Here is a 16,174-nt window from a genome sequence, read left to right as displayed (position 1 = left end):
CAGTAAAGTCAAAATTAAACTTAAATGGATTGGATAGAACATGACATTTCAAACAATGTTCCAATTTACTTCTATTATAATTTATGCTTAGTTCTATTAGTATCCTTTGTTAAAGAGTAAATCCTAGGTGAACTCAGGAGCGTGCACGTATCTTCAGACAGCAGAGTTTGCAAGAACAATTATAGCATTGTTATACATAGTTACAAACACTGCTGCACAGAGTACTAAATACGCGTGCACGCCCCTAAGCTCATATAATATCAGCCTCCTAGGTTTACTCTATAACATAGGATACCAAAAGAACAAAGCAAATTAGATAATAGAAGTAAATTGGAAAGTTGGGTACAATTGCTCCTCTATCTGAAACAGGGTTTAACTCTTTCACTGTCAGTTTTGGTTTCTGTCTTTGTGTCAGGGTACCAATAAGACGAGAAGTGCAAAAATAATCCCACCTTTATTAATAACAAAAAATAATAAAAAGTCCACAAGTCAAATAACAAGCCAGGAGTCAAAGCCAGAGCTGGTAGTCAGACGAGCCGAGTCAGGAGCCTGTCACACCGCGCCGCTCTAGCCGTTGCTAGGGGCACAGCGTTTCCTTCCCTGCTCGTTGCCAGGGGTAGTGTCGGGTCTGGATGCGTGCAGCGCGGACGTCATCGTCACATGCTCCTGATGCCGGTCAGACCTCTGTGGCACGAATCCTGCACCTTTTTAAAACTTTTACAAATGATTTGTCACTGCCCAGGTATAGGTGTTACTTTGTGTGCTCATGGGTGTGACAGATCGTTCTATCTATATGCCTATTACTGTTGTAGAACCTGCCTGACTACTCTACCTGCTTTACCCCATAACTGCTGGATTGTATTACTGTTGTCGAACCCTGCCTGCCGGACAATTCTAGTGGTGTGCCCTTGGATAGCTTTACTGTTGTCAAACCCTGCCTGTCTGACCATTCTAGTGGTTTATCCTTGGACTGCTTTACTGTTGCCAAACCCTGCCTGCCTATTCTAGTGGTTCATCCTTGGACTGCTCTGCCATTGCCGCTGGGGACTGTCCTACCTGTGGTGAGTGCAACCTTACTCATCTTATTAACTTTCTCTGCTCTGGGATATTCCCTATTATTCCGGCTCGACGCCGGGATAACAAGACTAATGGCAGAGTTTGGTCTGATAGAGGAGTATCCCACAAGCGTTACAGAGCCAAAGCGAGTATTTAGGCGAGCCAGAATCAGGAACAAGGAGAACAGCAAAGTAAGGAACAAGTCAGGAATCAGGAACCAGAAGAGACATCAGGCAAGCCAGGTAATACACAGGAACTTGAACACAGGAACTAACAAACAGGTCTGAGACAACGCAAGGGCAAAGCATACTGAACAGAGGCCTGTTAAATAATAAGTGATTACATTACAATTCTGAGACTGCAACCTGTATCACACGGATTTTGTACAACAGTCTGGCCATAAAAGGGCGTGCAGGAAATGAGCAGCATCAAACACTCTGTACCAGACTAAGTAAGAAAGGTGAGTAAAATGGCTGCCAGCAGCACATGGCAAACAAAGCAGGGGAAAAAAACTGACACTTTGATGATGTTTTCCTAATTATTGTGTGATATTGTGTTTTTAATTATACAAAAAAATTGAAATACTGGTTTGGATTACAATCACTTTTTATTTGCTTGAAAAAACATTGTATATCATTATATAGTAAAAAGCAGCATTACATGATATACGTACACAATGGTATAAATATACCTAACACTTGTGCTCTTGATACAAAGGGATTTATCAGACATATAATGTTCTATATAATGTTATATATACAGTATGTGCTATTATCAGTTCTTGTGGCTTCTAACTAACATGAAAACATATAACAGACATAATATCAAGTTACAGAACATGACACACATATTACATACCCAGTATACATGTAGGTTAAAGTAGCCATTTAAATGAAACTGATTATGATCACGTATGTACCGGTTACTGATATTGTGTCTCATTAAATAAAATCAGTTTCCCCCCAGTAATTCCTCTGGTATATAACATGTACAATGCTAAGCATCTATTGCTATAAGAAAAGGTTTATCCGCATGATGTGCACATTAAATATATCTCCCATATGTCAATCATGTGAGACTGATGTTCTTGTTTATATAAGTCTCTAACACTCTATTCATATAAAGACTCCTTTATTCTGTAAATGTAATTATTGTCTCCCCTATGTAAAACAAACGTACAACTCCTAACACTGGCATATTAATAAACAACACTGGGGGTGCTTTGGTGGTGAATGGTTGTGTAAACTGGTCAGTATGAGGACAGATCTGTATATTCCTGTGTGGTGTTTGGAGTCTATCACACTGATATGAGAGAAACTGAGGTGCACATATATAGAGGAATAAAGGACAGCAGGAGAGCACATCCAATCTGGGGCTTTTATAACTGAGATTTAGTAAATATTATTTACAATAGGATCCTTTTTGTTGCTTCTATTTAGAGAGTTTGTCCTCTTTAGGATAATTGTATCAAATTGGAAAATTCAGGTGGCACTTAAAAAAGCTGTGGGTTAAATACTAATACAAATTCTTAAAAATCCCCTCTTTGAAAAAAATTCTTACTAGATGCAGTCAGCTCTTCAAAACACTTAATTTATTAAACACAGTATGAAGACAATTCAAATGTCATTAAAAAATTGTTCAAATATCATCACAAATTCAATCATACGTTTTGGCCCAAAACAGTTACAATCACCATTCATACAGCCTACAATTTCTATTCACTGATAACTTTAACTATACTATATAAAAATTGATAAAATAACAGGTCAATATCAGTGCTTAATCAACAATAAAATAGTTCAACTATAAAATGCTCCTTCAACTTTTTTTAGGTATATCGAGCTTCTATGAATTTCCTTACTGATCGTATCCTATGTAAACACTATGCAACATATAACCACCAGTGCAATGTTTGATATAAGAGAACCATAGTTTTAACTTGCTGTTAGTCAGTTCAAACAGTATCAGCTGTCTCCAATTGTAAATAATGTGCAATGTTCTTAAACAACTTGGTTATCCAATCACCACCTCTTTCCAAATGCGCTTCCAAATTACAAACACTCTTGGTGCTGAGTGTGCTAATACAGTCTCTTTCCAATAGTATCACTTTTTTTGTCACAGGATTAATTAAGCGTGTTAGTCTCCTCTAATTATATCTGACATTATCAGAGCAGGGAACCCTGTGCTCTTAATCACACACGTTCTCACCTGCTCCTTATCAATGTCTTGTCCGGCTGTTCCCCACCGGCAGGTACGCTGTGTTTGGTGCGTCTCAGGATACTGGGTTTCTTTAGTAACGATCTTCACTTGCGCAAGTCTTGGTATGGTTACTATTTACCTCCCAGCCGTCAGGAAAGCCTTAGGTCTCTGCACATAGGTACTAAGTATGCAGAGTCCTTGCGTTTAGAATAAACTCCAAATTCTTAAGTTCCACAGAGAGTATGCTTATCACCTTCAACGTTTCACCCCTAAGGAGTGGGGCTTTCTCAATAGGATCCTTTTTGTTGCTTCTATTTAGAGAGTTTGTCCTCTTTAGGATAATTGTAAAAATGTTTGTACACTGTGCATATAAAGTTTATTTGTGTGTAAATATTTGGTGTTTTGTGATACCAGATGTAAAACATTTTTTCCCACTTTCTAAATATGTGAAAGGTTTATTCCCTTGTGAATCTTTTCATGAGTTTTAAGATTATCCATTTGTGTAAAACTTTTTCAACACTCTGTACATGTGAATGGCTTTTCTCCTGTGTGACTCCTTTCATGAGTTTTCAGACTGCTCATTCCTGTAAAACATTTTCCACACTCTGTACATGTGAATGGCTTTTCCCCTGTGTGACTCCTTTCATGAGTTTTCAGACGATCCATTCGTGTAAAACTTTTTCCACACTCTGTACATATGAAAGGCTTTTCCCCTGTGTGAATCATTTCATGAGTTTTCAGACTACTCTTTTGTGGAAAACTTTTTCCACACTCTGTACATGTGAAAGGCTTTTCTTTTGTGTGAATCCTTTCATGAGTTTTTAGAATACTCTTTTGTGTAAAACTTTTTCCACACTCTGTACATGTGAATGGCTTTTCTCCTGTGTGAATCCTTTCATGATATTTCAGACTACTCATTTCTCTAAAACATTTTCCACACTTTGTACATGTGAAAGGCTTTTCTCCTGTGTGAATCCTTTCATGATATTTCAGAAGATGCATTCGTGTAAAACTTTTTCCACACTCTGTACATATGAAAGGCTTTTCCCCTGTGTGAATCATTTCATGAGTTTCCAGATGCCTCTTTTGTGTAAAACTTTTCCCACACTCTGTGCATGTGAAATGCTTTTCCCCTGTGTGAATCCTTTCATGAGTTTTCAGACTACTCTTTCGTGGAAAACTTTTCCCACACTCTGTACATGTGAAAGGCTTTCCTCCTGTGTGAATCATTTCATGATATTTCAGACTACTCATTTCTGTAAAACTTTTCCCACACTCTGTACATGTGAAATGCTTTTCCCCTGTGTGAATCCTTTCATGATATTTCAGACTACTCATTTCTGTAAAACTTTTTCCACACTCTGTGCATGTGAACGGCTTTTCCCCTGTGTGAATTCTTTCATGAGCTTTCAGACTACTCTTTCGTGGAAAACTTTTCCCACACTCTGTACATGTGAAAGGCTTTTCCCCTGTGTGAATCATTTCATGATATTTCAGACCACTCATTTCTGTAAAACTTTTTCCACACTCTGTGCATGTGAATGGCTTTTCCCCTGTGTGAATTCTTTCATGAGCATTCAGACTACTCTTTTGTGGAAAACTTTTTCCACACTCTGTACATGTGAAAGGCTTTTCCCCTGTGTGACTCCTTTCATGACTTTTCAGATAACTCATTTCTGTAAAACTTTTTCCACACTCTGTGCATGCGAAAGGCTTTTCCCCTGTGTGAATCCTTTCATGATTTTTCAGATTACACTTTAGTGTAAAACTTTTTCCACACTGTGTACATGTGAAAGGCTTTTCCCCTGTGTGAATCCATTCATGAGTTTTCAGATTACTCTTTTGTGTAAAACATTTTCCACACTCTGTACATGTGAAAGGATTTTCTCCTGTGTGAATCTTTTTATGAGTTTTCAGATGTTCTATTTGTGTAAAACATTTGCTGCACTCAGTACATGTGTGTGGTTTCTCACCTGTGTGAATTTTGTAGTGTTCTAGTAGGTGAGACTTGCATCTAAAGCTTTTCTCACATTCTGTACATTTGAAAGTTTTTTCCTTTGAATGCATCATTTGGCTAGACTGTAGACTTTTCCATTCTTTAATATCTTTTGAGTACTCAGTAAATGTGTGTGGTTTATCCTCTGGGATAATCATTTCACTAGATAAGTCATAAATGTTGTCCTCTTCTTTGATGACTAAATTACTCTCTGTACATAATGATTGCTGCCCAGTTCCTGCCAAGTCACCATCCTCTCTAAATATCTGCTGTGATATCCCCAATGTTTGTGAATAGTCATTAGTGTCTAAGACTTTTGGAGTTTGCAGTAACATTCGGATGCTTCCTATAGTGAAGGATGGATATGAACTATTCAAGTGTTTGTCTACATAAAAAGAAATGGTATAAAGAAAAATAAGAATGTTTATTTATAATATAATCCATCTCAATAAAAAAACAGAATTTATGCTTACCTGATAAATTACTTTCTCTTGTGGTGTATCCAGTCCACGGATTCATCCATTACTTGTGGGATATTCTCCTTCCCTACAGGAAGTGGCAAAGAGAGCACACAGCAGAGCTGTCCATATAGCTCCCCCTCTAGCTCCACCCCCAGTCATTCGACCAAAGGTTAGGAAGAAAAAGGAGAAACCATAGGGTGCAGTGGTGACTGTAGTTTAAACAAAAAAATTTTACCTGACTTAAATGCCAGGGCGGGCCATGGACTGGATACACCGCAAGAGAAAGTAATTTATCAGGTAAGCGTAAATTCTGTTTTCTCTTGCAAGGTGTATCCAGTCCACGGATTCATCCATTACTTGTGGGATACCAATACCAAAGCTTTAGGACACGGATGAAGGGAGGGAACAAGACAGGTACCCTTTAAACGGAAGGCACCACTGCTTGTAAAACCTTTCTCCCAAAAATAGCCTCCAAGGAAGCAAAAGTATAAAAAATGTAAAATTTGGAAAAGCATGCAGCGAAGACCAAGTCGCTGCCTTACAAATCTGTTCAACAGAAGATTTGTTTTTAAAAGCTCATGTGGAAGCCACTGCTCTGGTAGAATGAGCAGTAATTGTTTCAGGAGCTGCTGGCCAGCAGTCTCGTAGGCCAAACGGATGATGCTTTTCAGCCAAAAGGAAAGAGAGGTAACAGTGGCTTTCTGACCTCTCCTCTTACCAGAATAGACAACACAAAAGGCAGATGTTTGTCTGAAATCCTTAGTTGCTTGTAAGTAGAACTTTAAAGCACGAACCACATCAAGATTATTTAACCGACGTTCCTTCTTCGAATACAGAGAAGGAACAACAATTTCCTGGGTAATATTCTTGTTAGAAATAACCTTATGAAGAAAACCAGGTATGGAACGTAAAAACTACCTTATCTGCATGGAACACCAGTGGAAGGTGAATCACACTGTAAGGCAAATAACTCGGAGACTCTTCGAGTAGAAGAGATAGCTACCAAAACAAAAAAATTCCAAGATAACAACTTAATATCTATGGAATGTAAAGGTTCAAACGGAACCCCTTGAAGAACTGAAAGAACTATATTTAGACTCCATGGCGGAGCCGCAGTCTTATAGACAGGCTAGATTCTCACTAAAGCTTGAGTAGACACCTGTACGTCTGGAACCTCTGCCAGACACTTGTGTAAAAGAATAGACAGAGCAGATATCTGTCTTTTTAAGGGACTAGCTGACAATCCTTTCTCCAATCCTTCTTGGAGGAAAGACAATGTCCTGGGAATCCTAATCTTACTCCATGAGTGACCCCTGGATTCACACCAACAAAGATATTTTCGCCATATCTTATGATAGATTTTCCTGGGGACAGGCTTACTAGCCGGAATCAGAGTATCTATAACTGACTAAGAGAAATCACGCTTTGATAGAATTAAGTGTTCAATCTCCAAGCAGTCAGACGTAAAGAAATTAGATTTGGATGCTTGAACGGACCCCATATTAGAAGATCCTGCCTCATCGGCAGCATCCATGGTGGAACAGATGACATGTCCACTAGGTCTGCATACCAAGTCCTGCGTGGCCACGCAGGTCATAGAGAGGAAGTTTAGAGATCTGATGGGACGTCATCAGAGCCAAGTCTGGAATGCCCCAAGCTGAGTCAGCTGGGCAAACACCTCCGGGAGGAGTTCCCACTCCCCCAGGTGAAAAGTCTGAAGACTTAGAAAATCCGCCTCCCAGTTCCTGGGATGTGAATTGCTGAGAGATGGCAGGAGTGATTCTCCTCCCACCTGATTATTTTGGTTACTGCCGTCATCGTTAGAGAACTCTTTGTTCCCCCTTGATGATTGATGTAAGCTACAGTAGTAATGTTGCATAATCCCCGTCCCACTGTTTGAGCATGCATAGTTGCAGTGGTCTGAGGTGTATCCGAGCAAAAAGGACTATGTCCATTGCCGCTACCATTAATCCGATTGTCTACAGATGGTCGAGGAGTATAATGAAGAACTCGGCAAGTAGCTAAGAGCTTTAACTTTCTGACCTCCGTCAGAAATATCTTCATTTCTACTGAGTCTATCAGAGTTCCTAGGAAAGGAACCCCTGTGAGTGGAGAGAGAGAACTCTTTATGATGTTCACCTTCCACCCGTGAGACCTCAGAAAAGCCAATACAATCTCCGTGTGAGACTTGGCTCTTTGGAAATACAGCGCCTGAATTAAGATGTCGTCTAGGAAAGGTGCCACTGCTATCCCCCGCTAAGAGGGACCCTAGCACCTTTGTGAAAATTCTGGAAGCAGTGGCCGACCCGAAAGGAAGAGCCACAAACTGGTAATGCTTGTCTAGAAAAGCAAACCTGAAAAACTGATGATGATCTTTGTGGATAGGAATGTGTAGTTACGCATCCTTTAGATCCACGGTAGTCATATATTGACCTTCCTGGATCATAAGTAAGATTATCCGAATGTTCTCCATCTTGAATGATGGGACTCTGAGGAACCTTTTTAGAAGTTTTAGATCTAAGATTGGTCTGAAAGTTCCTTCTTTTTTGGGAACCACAAACAGGTTTGAGTAAAAATCCAGTCCTTGTTCTGCAATTGGAACCGGGTGTATCACTCCCATTGTATGTAGATCTTCTACACAGCGTAAAAAACGCTTCTTCCTTTGTCTGATCTGTGGACAGACGGGAAATATTCCCCTTGGAGGGGAGTCCTTGAATTCTAGAAGATATCCCTGGGAAACAATCTCTGATGCCCAGGGATCGTGGACGTCTCATGCCCAGGCCTGAGCGAAGAGAGAGAGTCTGCCCCCTACTAGATCCGGTCCCGGATCGGGGGCTACCCCTTCATGCTGTCTTGGTGGCAGCTGCAGGCTTTTTGGCCTGTTTACCCTTGTTCCAGCCCTGGTAAGGTTTCCAGGTTGCCTTGGGCTGTGAATCGTTACCCTCTGGCTTTGCAGCTGGAGAGGCTGAAGGGGAACCGCTCCTGAAATTACAAAAGGAGCGAAAATTAGCTTTGTTCTTAGCCTTAAAAGGCTTGTCCTGAGGGAGAGCATGGCCCTTTCCCCCGGTGATTTCTGAAATAATCTCTTTCAATTTTGGCCCGAAGAGGGTCTTTCCTTTGAAAGGGATATTTAATAGTTTGGATTTTGACGACACATCCGCTGACCAGGACTTGAGCCAAAGCGCTCTGCGCGCCATAATGGCGAAACCTGAATTTTTTGCCTCTAACTTAGCTAATTGCAAAGCGGCATCTGTGATAAAAGAATTAGCCAGCTTTAGAGTCTTAATTCTATCCATAATTTTGTCATATGAGGTCCCAGTCTGGAGCGAGTCCTCCAGCGCCTCAAACCAGAAAGCAGCTGCAGTAGTTACAGGAATAATGCAGGCAATAAGTTGGAGAAGAAAACCTTGTTGAACAAAAATTTTCTTAAGTAAACCTTCTAACTTTTTATCCATAGGGTCTTTAAAAGCACAACTGTCTTCAATTGGTATGGTTGTGCGTTTAGCAAGTTAAGAAACAGCCCCCTCTACCTTAGGGACCGTCTGCCACGAGTCCCGCATGGGGTCAGTTATGGGGAACATTTTCTTAAAAATAGGGGGGGGGGAAACAAAAGGGACACCTGGTCTATCCCACTCCCTAGTAACGATATCCGCAATCCTCTTAGGGACCGGAAACGCATCAGTGTATACAGGGACCTCTAGGTACTTGTCCATTTTACACAATTTCTCTGGGACCACCATAGGTTCTCAATCATCCAGAGAAGCTAATACCTCCCTGAGCAATACGCGGAGGTGTTCTAATTTAAATTTATAAACCAATGTATCTGAATCTGACTGATGAGAAACCTTTCCTGAATCGGAAATTTCTCCCTCAGACATCAAATCCCTCACCCCCACTTCAGAGTGCTGTGAGGGTACATCAGATAAGGCTACCAAAGCTTAAGAATGCTCATAATCTGTTCTTAAAACAGAGCTAGCACGCTTTGCAGGTAACACAGGCAGTTTAGATAAGAAAGCTGCAAGGGAATTATCCATGACTGCCGCTAATTGTTGTAATGTAAAAGGAGCAGACGCACTAGAGGTACTAGGCAGCGCTTGAGCGGGCGTAACTGGTTGTGACACATGGGGAGAGGTGGATGGACTATTCTCGTTACATTCAGTCTGAAAATCATCTAGGGCCACATCTTTAAGATCAATAATATGATCTTTAAAGTGTATAGACATATTAGTGCAAGTGGGACACATTCTGAGAGGGGGTTCCACCATGGCTTCTAAACATATTGAACAAGGATTTTCCTTGGTGACAGACATGTTAAACAGACTAGCAGTATACACCAACAGGCTTGGAACCACTTTAATCAAATAAAAAACACAATTTGAAAAAACGTTACTGTGCCTTTAAGAGATAAAAAGAGCACACAATTTTACAAAACAGTGAAAAATGCAGCAATCCTTTTGAAATTTTCACAGTATGTACCTAAAGCCTTAATAAGATTGCACCACAAGTTACAAAACGATTAACCCCTTAATGCCCAAACCGGAGCAGCCTAAAGCCCACAACCGGTTAATTGACTACAGCACCTTGCTACAGCACAGCTGTGGCCCTACCTGCCCTTAGGGATCAGATTTGGGGGAATAAAGCTTCTTTTAGGCCCTCAAACAGCAGCAGGACCCTCCATGTGAAGCAGCATGAACTTGTCTTTCAATTCTAACTGCGCATCTGAGACGCAAAATTAGGCCCCTCCCACTCCACTCTGGAGTTGTGAGGCCTACAAAAATCACATCTAAGTGAATAAATTTTAGCCATGTGGTTAATAACCCCAGAAAAACACTCCAAAGTGCTTTAAAAGTGTCTCCAACGAGTATTTCTTAAACCAAATAATCGATTGCCCTGAAAAAATGTCAACCAGCATAATTAGCCCTGCTCTATGTAAGCATTCAATTCTTTACTAAGTCTCAGAACATAGCTTACCCTCCCCCACATGGGGATATTGTCAGTCTTCTAGCATTATCTCAGTCTTGTCTAGAAAAAAATGACTGAACATACCTCATTGCAGTCAAGCCTGCAAACTGTTCCCCCCAACTGAAGTTTTCTGGTACTCCTCAGTCCTGTGTGGGAACAGCAATGGATTTTAGTTACAACATGCTAAAATCATCTTCCGCTCAGCAGAATTCTTTATCTTTTTTCTGCCAGAGAGTAAATAGTACAAACCGGTACCATTTAAAAATAACAAACTTTTGATTGAAGATATAAAACTACAATTCTAACACCACATTCACTTTACCCTCCCGTAGAGATACCCTAGTGCTTAGAGCCGACAAAGAGAATGACTGGGGGGTGGAGCTAGAGGGGGAGCTATATGGACAGCTCTGCTGTGTGCTCTCTTTGCCACTTCCTGTAGGGAAGGAGAATATCCCACAAGTAATGGATGAATCCGTGGACTGGATACACCTTGCAAGAGAAACATTTTTTATACTCAAATGTCTTCTGTTTTGTATTTTTAAATGGACAGTCTACACCAGAATTGTTATTGTTTTAAAAGATAATCCCTTTATTACCCATTCCCCAGTTTTGCATAACCAACACAGTTATACTAATATACGTTTAACCTCTGTGATTATCTTGTATCTAAGCCTCTGCAAACTGTCCCTTTATTTCAGTTCTTTTGACAGACTTGCAATTTAGCCCATCAGTGCCTGCTCCCAGATAACTTCACGTGCACGAGCACACTGTTATCTATACGAAACACATGAACTAACACCCTCTAGTGGTGAAAAACTGTTAAAATGCATTCTGAAAAGGTGACCTTCAAGGTCTGAGAAATAAGCATATGAATCTGCTAGGTTAAGCTTTCAACTAAGAATACCAAGAGAACAAAGCAAAATTGGTGATAAAAGTAAATTGGAATTTTTTTTAAAATTACATGCCCTATCTGAATCATGAAAGTTTATTTTGGCCTAGACTGTCCCTTTAACTTTATTTACCTGTAAATCACAAATTAAAAAAGCATGACATAGAATGTAAACATTACTACATCATAGTAAACTAAATTACTGATTACTGATGAAAACAAGTTATAGGGCCGCACTTAACAAGGTGCATGTGAATAATGTTCTCAGCCAGGGAACAAGTACATCTGTATTCTGGGCACGAGAGTTGGCATCCACCATCCTCATTTAGCATTGCACAAGCAACTGCACATACAGCCCTGCCCGGCTCATACACAACCAGTTGGGTGAGAACATGATGTATTAATCATCACAGACTAATAATCAGTGTGAGATGTTTTGAGAGGGTAAGAAGCAGTGACCGTATGAAAATCTTTAGCTTTCGGCTGTGGTTCTATTTATATAAAGAGCCAAAAACGTTATTAGTTTAATAATACTCACTGTAAAATTAAGCACACAAATCAGTGGTGGTTCTGGGGTGAGGAACACTGGGGGAGTTGTGGGTGTTCCATGAGCGAGGTCAAGGCAGGAAAAGATGGAGTTGCCGGTGTTCTGAGTAATGAAACAGGTCAGGGGGCGAGGTTAGTTGGACATGATCTGTCTAAAAGGACAGAGGGGGGAGTAGTATTTTTTACCCTACTCCTCAACCCAATGGGGGTTGCTCCTTCTTTATAACTGTCACTGACACAAATGTCCTTAAAGATGCAGTTATAATAGTTTACATTTGTTTACTGGGAAAATAGAATAGGTCACTCAATAATTAAAGTCAGCATAATATCTATTTTACTCACCTAACACATATGAGTTCATGCTGATAACAGGCTCCAATGCCTGTGCTCAGGAAGAAGGTTCCCTTATTCACTCAATTCCTGATATCTCTCAGTGCTCTGGCTGTGTCTGTAAAAAGTATATTTAATGGTTTAGACAGAAAATAAATAATTGTTTTGATTAACTGTACGTAAGGTATAATTAAAGGCACGCATAACAATTCATGTGATACATTTCAGAGGTTTAGGTTATTACATATGTGCTATTGATACAGTACAAGCATTTAGCAGTGAGCTCTGTGGGTGTTATAATTGCCCCTTAAAGGGACAGTCTACACCAGATTTTTAATTGTTAAACAAGATAAATAATCCCTTTATTACCCATTCCCCAGTTTTGCACAACCAGCACAGTTATATTAATATATGAGAGGCTAAGAGGCAGTTTTCACCGGTTTAAAAATCAGTTTGAGCCTACCTAGGTTTAGATTTTCAAAAATACCAGCAAGGGAACAAAGCAAAATTAAATTTTTAAAGTAAATTGGAAAGTTGATTAAAATTGCATGCACTATCTGAATCATGAAAGTTTAATTTTGACTAGACTGTCCCTTTAAATATGAATCTTCCCAGATCTATACAACATAAGGGTATAAACTCAATTTAAGTGGGGCCATATCACAACTTTACAAATATATTATAATCTTTGTTTTTATAATTAATTTGAAAAAATATTTCTCCTGAAAGAAAAAAAAGATTTTTTTTTTGTTTACATAGAGTGATAATTTAATGAGATATGTTTTTTTGGCAAATTCAGTCCATTTAAAAGGACCATACAATATAGAATAACAACGTATAGACCTATTATCTCAAAGATTCTAGGACTTACATACTGAACACCAGACTATGAAAGTTGCCATAGCAACTCTGACTAAAACACACAGTACTCCTATTGAAGCCCCTGAAGCAACCATTAGCCCACCTGACACATTTCATTGAGAGAGGTGCCAATATTGTGATTTTAAAAATGCATGTGCATTGTTATTCATGCTCAAGCCTAAGACTCACTGCTCTGACCGTACCAAGGTATGCACTGTTATCTCTTATCTTAGAGGTGAGCCTAGGATCTGGGCCAATTTCTCTCTGGAAACTAAATGGTCCTGTCCTTAACTCTTTGGATTAATTTGTCTCTTCTATGTCCTCATTGTATGCTCACTCTGACATTCAAATTACTGCAGAAACTGCTTTAAGAGCCTTAAAACAAGGTAGGAGACCAGTTGATGATTTCATTATCGAATTTAAAAGATTAGCAAGAGACTCACAATGGAATGACATCAGTCTCCGTAATCAGTTCAGGCTCAGCCTCTTGAGTCATTAAGGACAAACAATCAAGGGTTCAGCTTCCAACCACCTTAGAAGAATTGATGAAATTGGCTACAACAATTGATAGGAGAATTTGTGAAAGGAGAAAAGAGAAATATCAGACTGATCAACATCATAGTTTCACACCCATTCCAGCTTACCATTCTCCCTCTAGATGTTCCCTAAGTGAAGCTATGGAGATAGGTTTCACTAGAGGACTGCTTACCTCTGAAGAAAAGGAGCTTTGAAGAAAAAATAATTTATGTTTATACTGTGCTTCAATTAATCACGATGTAAAGTCTTGTCCAACTATAAAAAAAACTCATTCTGGTAAGAGTCAAGTACAAATTAACTGCTTGTCTATACATTCCATTTCTCCAACCTTCTTCACTCTTTGTGTATCCTTGCAGTGGGATCAAAACCATCTGCAACATGATTGCATCCTGGGCTGGGGCTTGTAGAAGCTTTATTGACTCTGAACTTGTCAGAAAAAATAATATCCCTATTACAAAGAAATCAATTCCTGTAACCATCAAAGTTATAGATGGGTCTTCCTTTGCTAACTGACCTATTACGCATCAAACAATACCTTTACAGATGACAACTACTACTGGACATATAGAACACATAATTTTTGACGTAATTATGTTACTACTCTACCCCATAATACTGGGGATCTCCTAGTTGAAACTCCATTCTCCTTAATAGCAGTAGGTGACCAATGGAGTGGATCATTCTCTTTACGGGTCATGTCTGTGATAGGTTTGACCAAGGAAGAAAAGTTTTTAATAAACTTTCTATAGTAATTGGCAAACCCCAAAAAACGTTGAATAGACCGAAGACCAACTGGGCGAGGCCACTGCAGATAATTTGTCAGGATCCATGCAGAACCCTGAAACAGAGATAACATAACCTAGGAAGGTTACTTGAGTCTGATGGAACTCACACTTCTCGAGTTTACAAAACAGGCCGTTCTCACGTAGTCTCTGAAGAACCCGTGTAACATCAGAATGATGAGCCTCAAATGTGGGTGAGTGTATGAGGATGTCGTCTAAGTACACCACAACACAATGTTGCAACATATCTCGTAGGACATCATTTATAAATTCCTGGAAAACAGCAGGAGCATTACATAGGACAAAGGGCATTACAAGATACTCATAATGCCCGCTCCTGGTGTTAAATGCTGTTTTCCATTCATGGCCCTCCTTGATCCTAACGAGATTGTACGAGATTGTACGCTCCTCTCAAATCAAGTTTAGTAAAGATCATAGCTCTCTTGAGGCGGTCAAAGAGTATCATAATGAGCGGAATAGGGTAAGCATTCTTAATGGTAAGACGATTAAGACCCCTATAATCGATGCATGGTCTTAAATCACCACACTTCTTCACAAAGAAGAAGCCAGCCCCTGCAGGAGAGCAGGATTTGCGGATGATCCCCCGCGACAGAGCCTCAACAACATAATCCTCCATAGCACAATTCTCCGCCCCAGACACAGAATTTTTTTTCACTTTCTGCGATGAGACTTTTTTAGTGAAAAAATTTCTGCAGGTCATTTTTAAATAAAATAAAATTGTAAATTTGTCAGTTACACTAAAGCACCAGATCAATTGCAATGTGTTGGTTAACTGGAGAATAAAGAAATATTTAAAGTTGTATAATATAGTGCAGTAGTTAAAAATTGTATTGCAAATTAGCTGCAGACAAAAAAAGTAATTGTAAAATGTCTCTTGAATTAATTTGTTTCCTTTTCTCTTAGTCTAACATAGAAATGTAGTAATAAAAAAGGTGCATTGCTCATATGAACATCTTACATTCAGTGAAAAACAGCTTTGCAGACTGTGAAAAGCTAGGGAACAAGCTTGCAAAAATCTCAGAGCCAGACAACAATCAATGCACTGCTGCTTTTCAGCACTACTGCATATTTGACTGTTGTCTTCAAACAGCACTTTGCTCAGGAAATACAATGCAGCCAGAGAACAGTTCTGTTTAAAAAGAACAGCCTAATGTGGAGCAGCACTGAAAAGTTAAAGTGCTAACAGTTCCTGTTCTTTCTGCAGACATGCTGCATTTTCTGCGATGACATCTCAGATCACTCTATGTTCTGCCTTGGGGTTTTCCGCAACAGACAGAGGGTAAACCCGGCCCGATGAGGAATGGCTCCGGGTTGCAGGTCTATAGCACAATCGTAAGACCGGTGAGGAGGCAACGTACCGGCACACACCTTGTCAAAAACGTCTAGGAACCCTCGGTACTCCTCTGGCAATTGCGATACCAAAGAAATGCACAAGAATAACTGGTTTCTGAAGACAAATGGAAATACATTGCGGAGACCACTGCAAAATTTTGCACCTGCACCAATCGAGACAGGGATTGTGATTTTGGAGCCA

General features: G+C 39.7%; 1 protein-coding gene across 1 annotated transcript; it reads right to left on the bottom strand.

The window, feature by feature from the left end:
• Positions 1–1,644: 1,644 nt before the first annotated feature.
• Positions 1,645–12,626, bottom strand: LOC128659832 (oocyte zinc finger protein XlCOF6-like). The gene is made up of 2 exons (XM_053713406.1): positions 12,452–12,626; positions 1,645–5,636 (listed from the first exon to the last, which is right to left on the bottom strand). The coding sequence occupies exons 1-2, from the start codon at positions 12,468–12,470 to the stop codon at positions 3,769–3,771; spliced, it is 1,887 nt and encodes a 628-aa protein (XP_053569381.1). The 5' UTR covers positions 12,471–12,626; the 3' UTR covers positions 1,645–3,768.
• Between the last annotated feature and the right edge of the window lie 3,548 nt (positions 12,627–16,174).

Source organism: Bombina bombina, chromosome 5, assembly GCF_027579735.1.
Source record: "Bombina bombina isolate aBomBom1 chromosome 5, aBomBom1.pri, whole genome shotgun sequence".
Classification (NCBI taxonomy): Eukaryota; Metazoa; Chordata; class Amphibia; order Anura; family Bombinatoridae; genus Bombina; species Bombina bombina.
The sequence above is the reverse complement of the archived record's forward strand: the minus strand, read 5'-3'. Positions and strand labels throughout refer to the sequence as shown.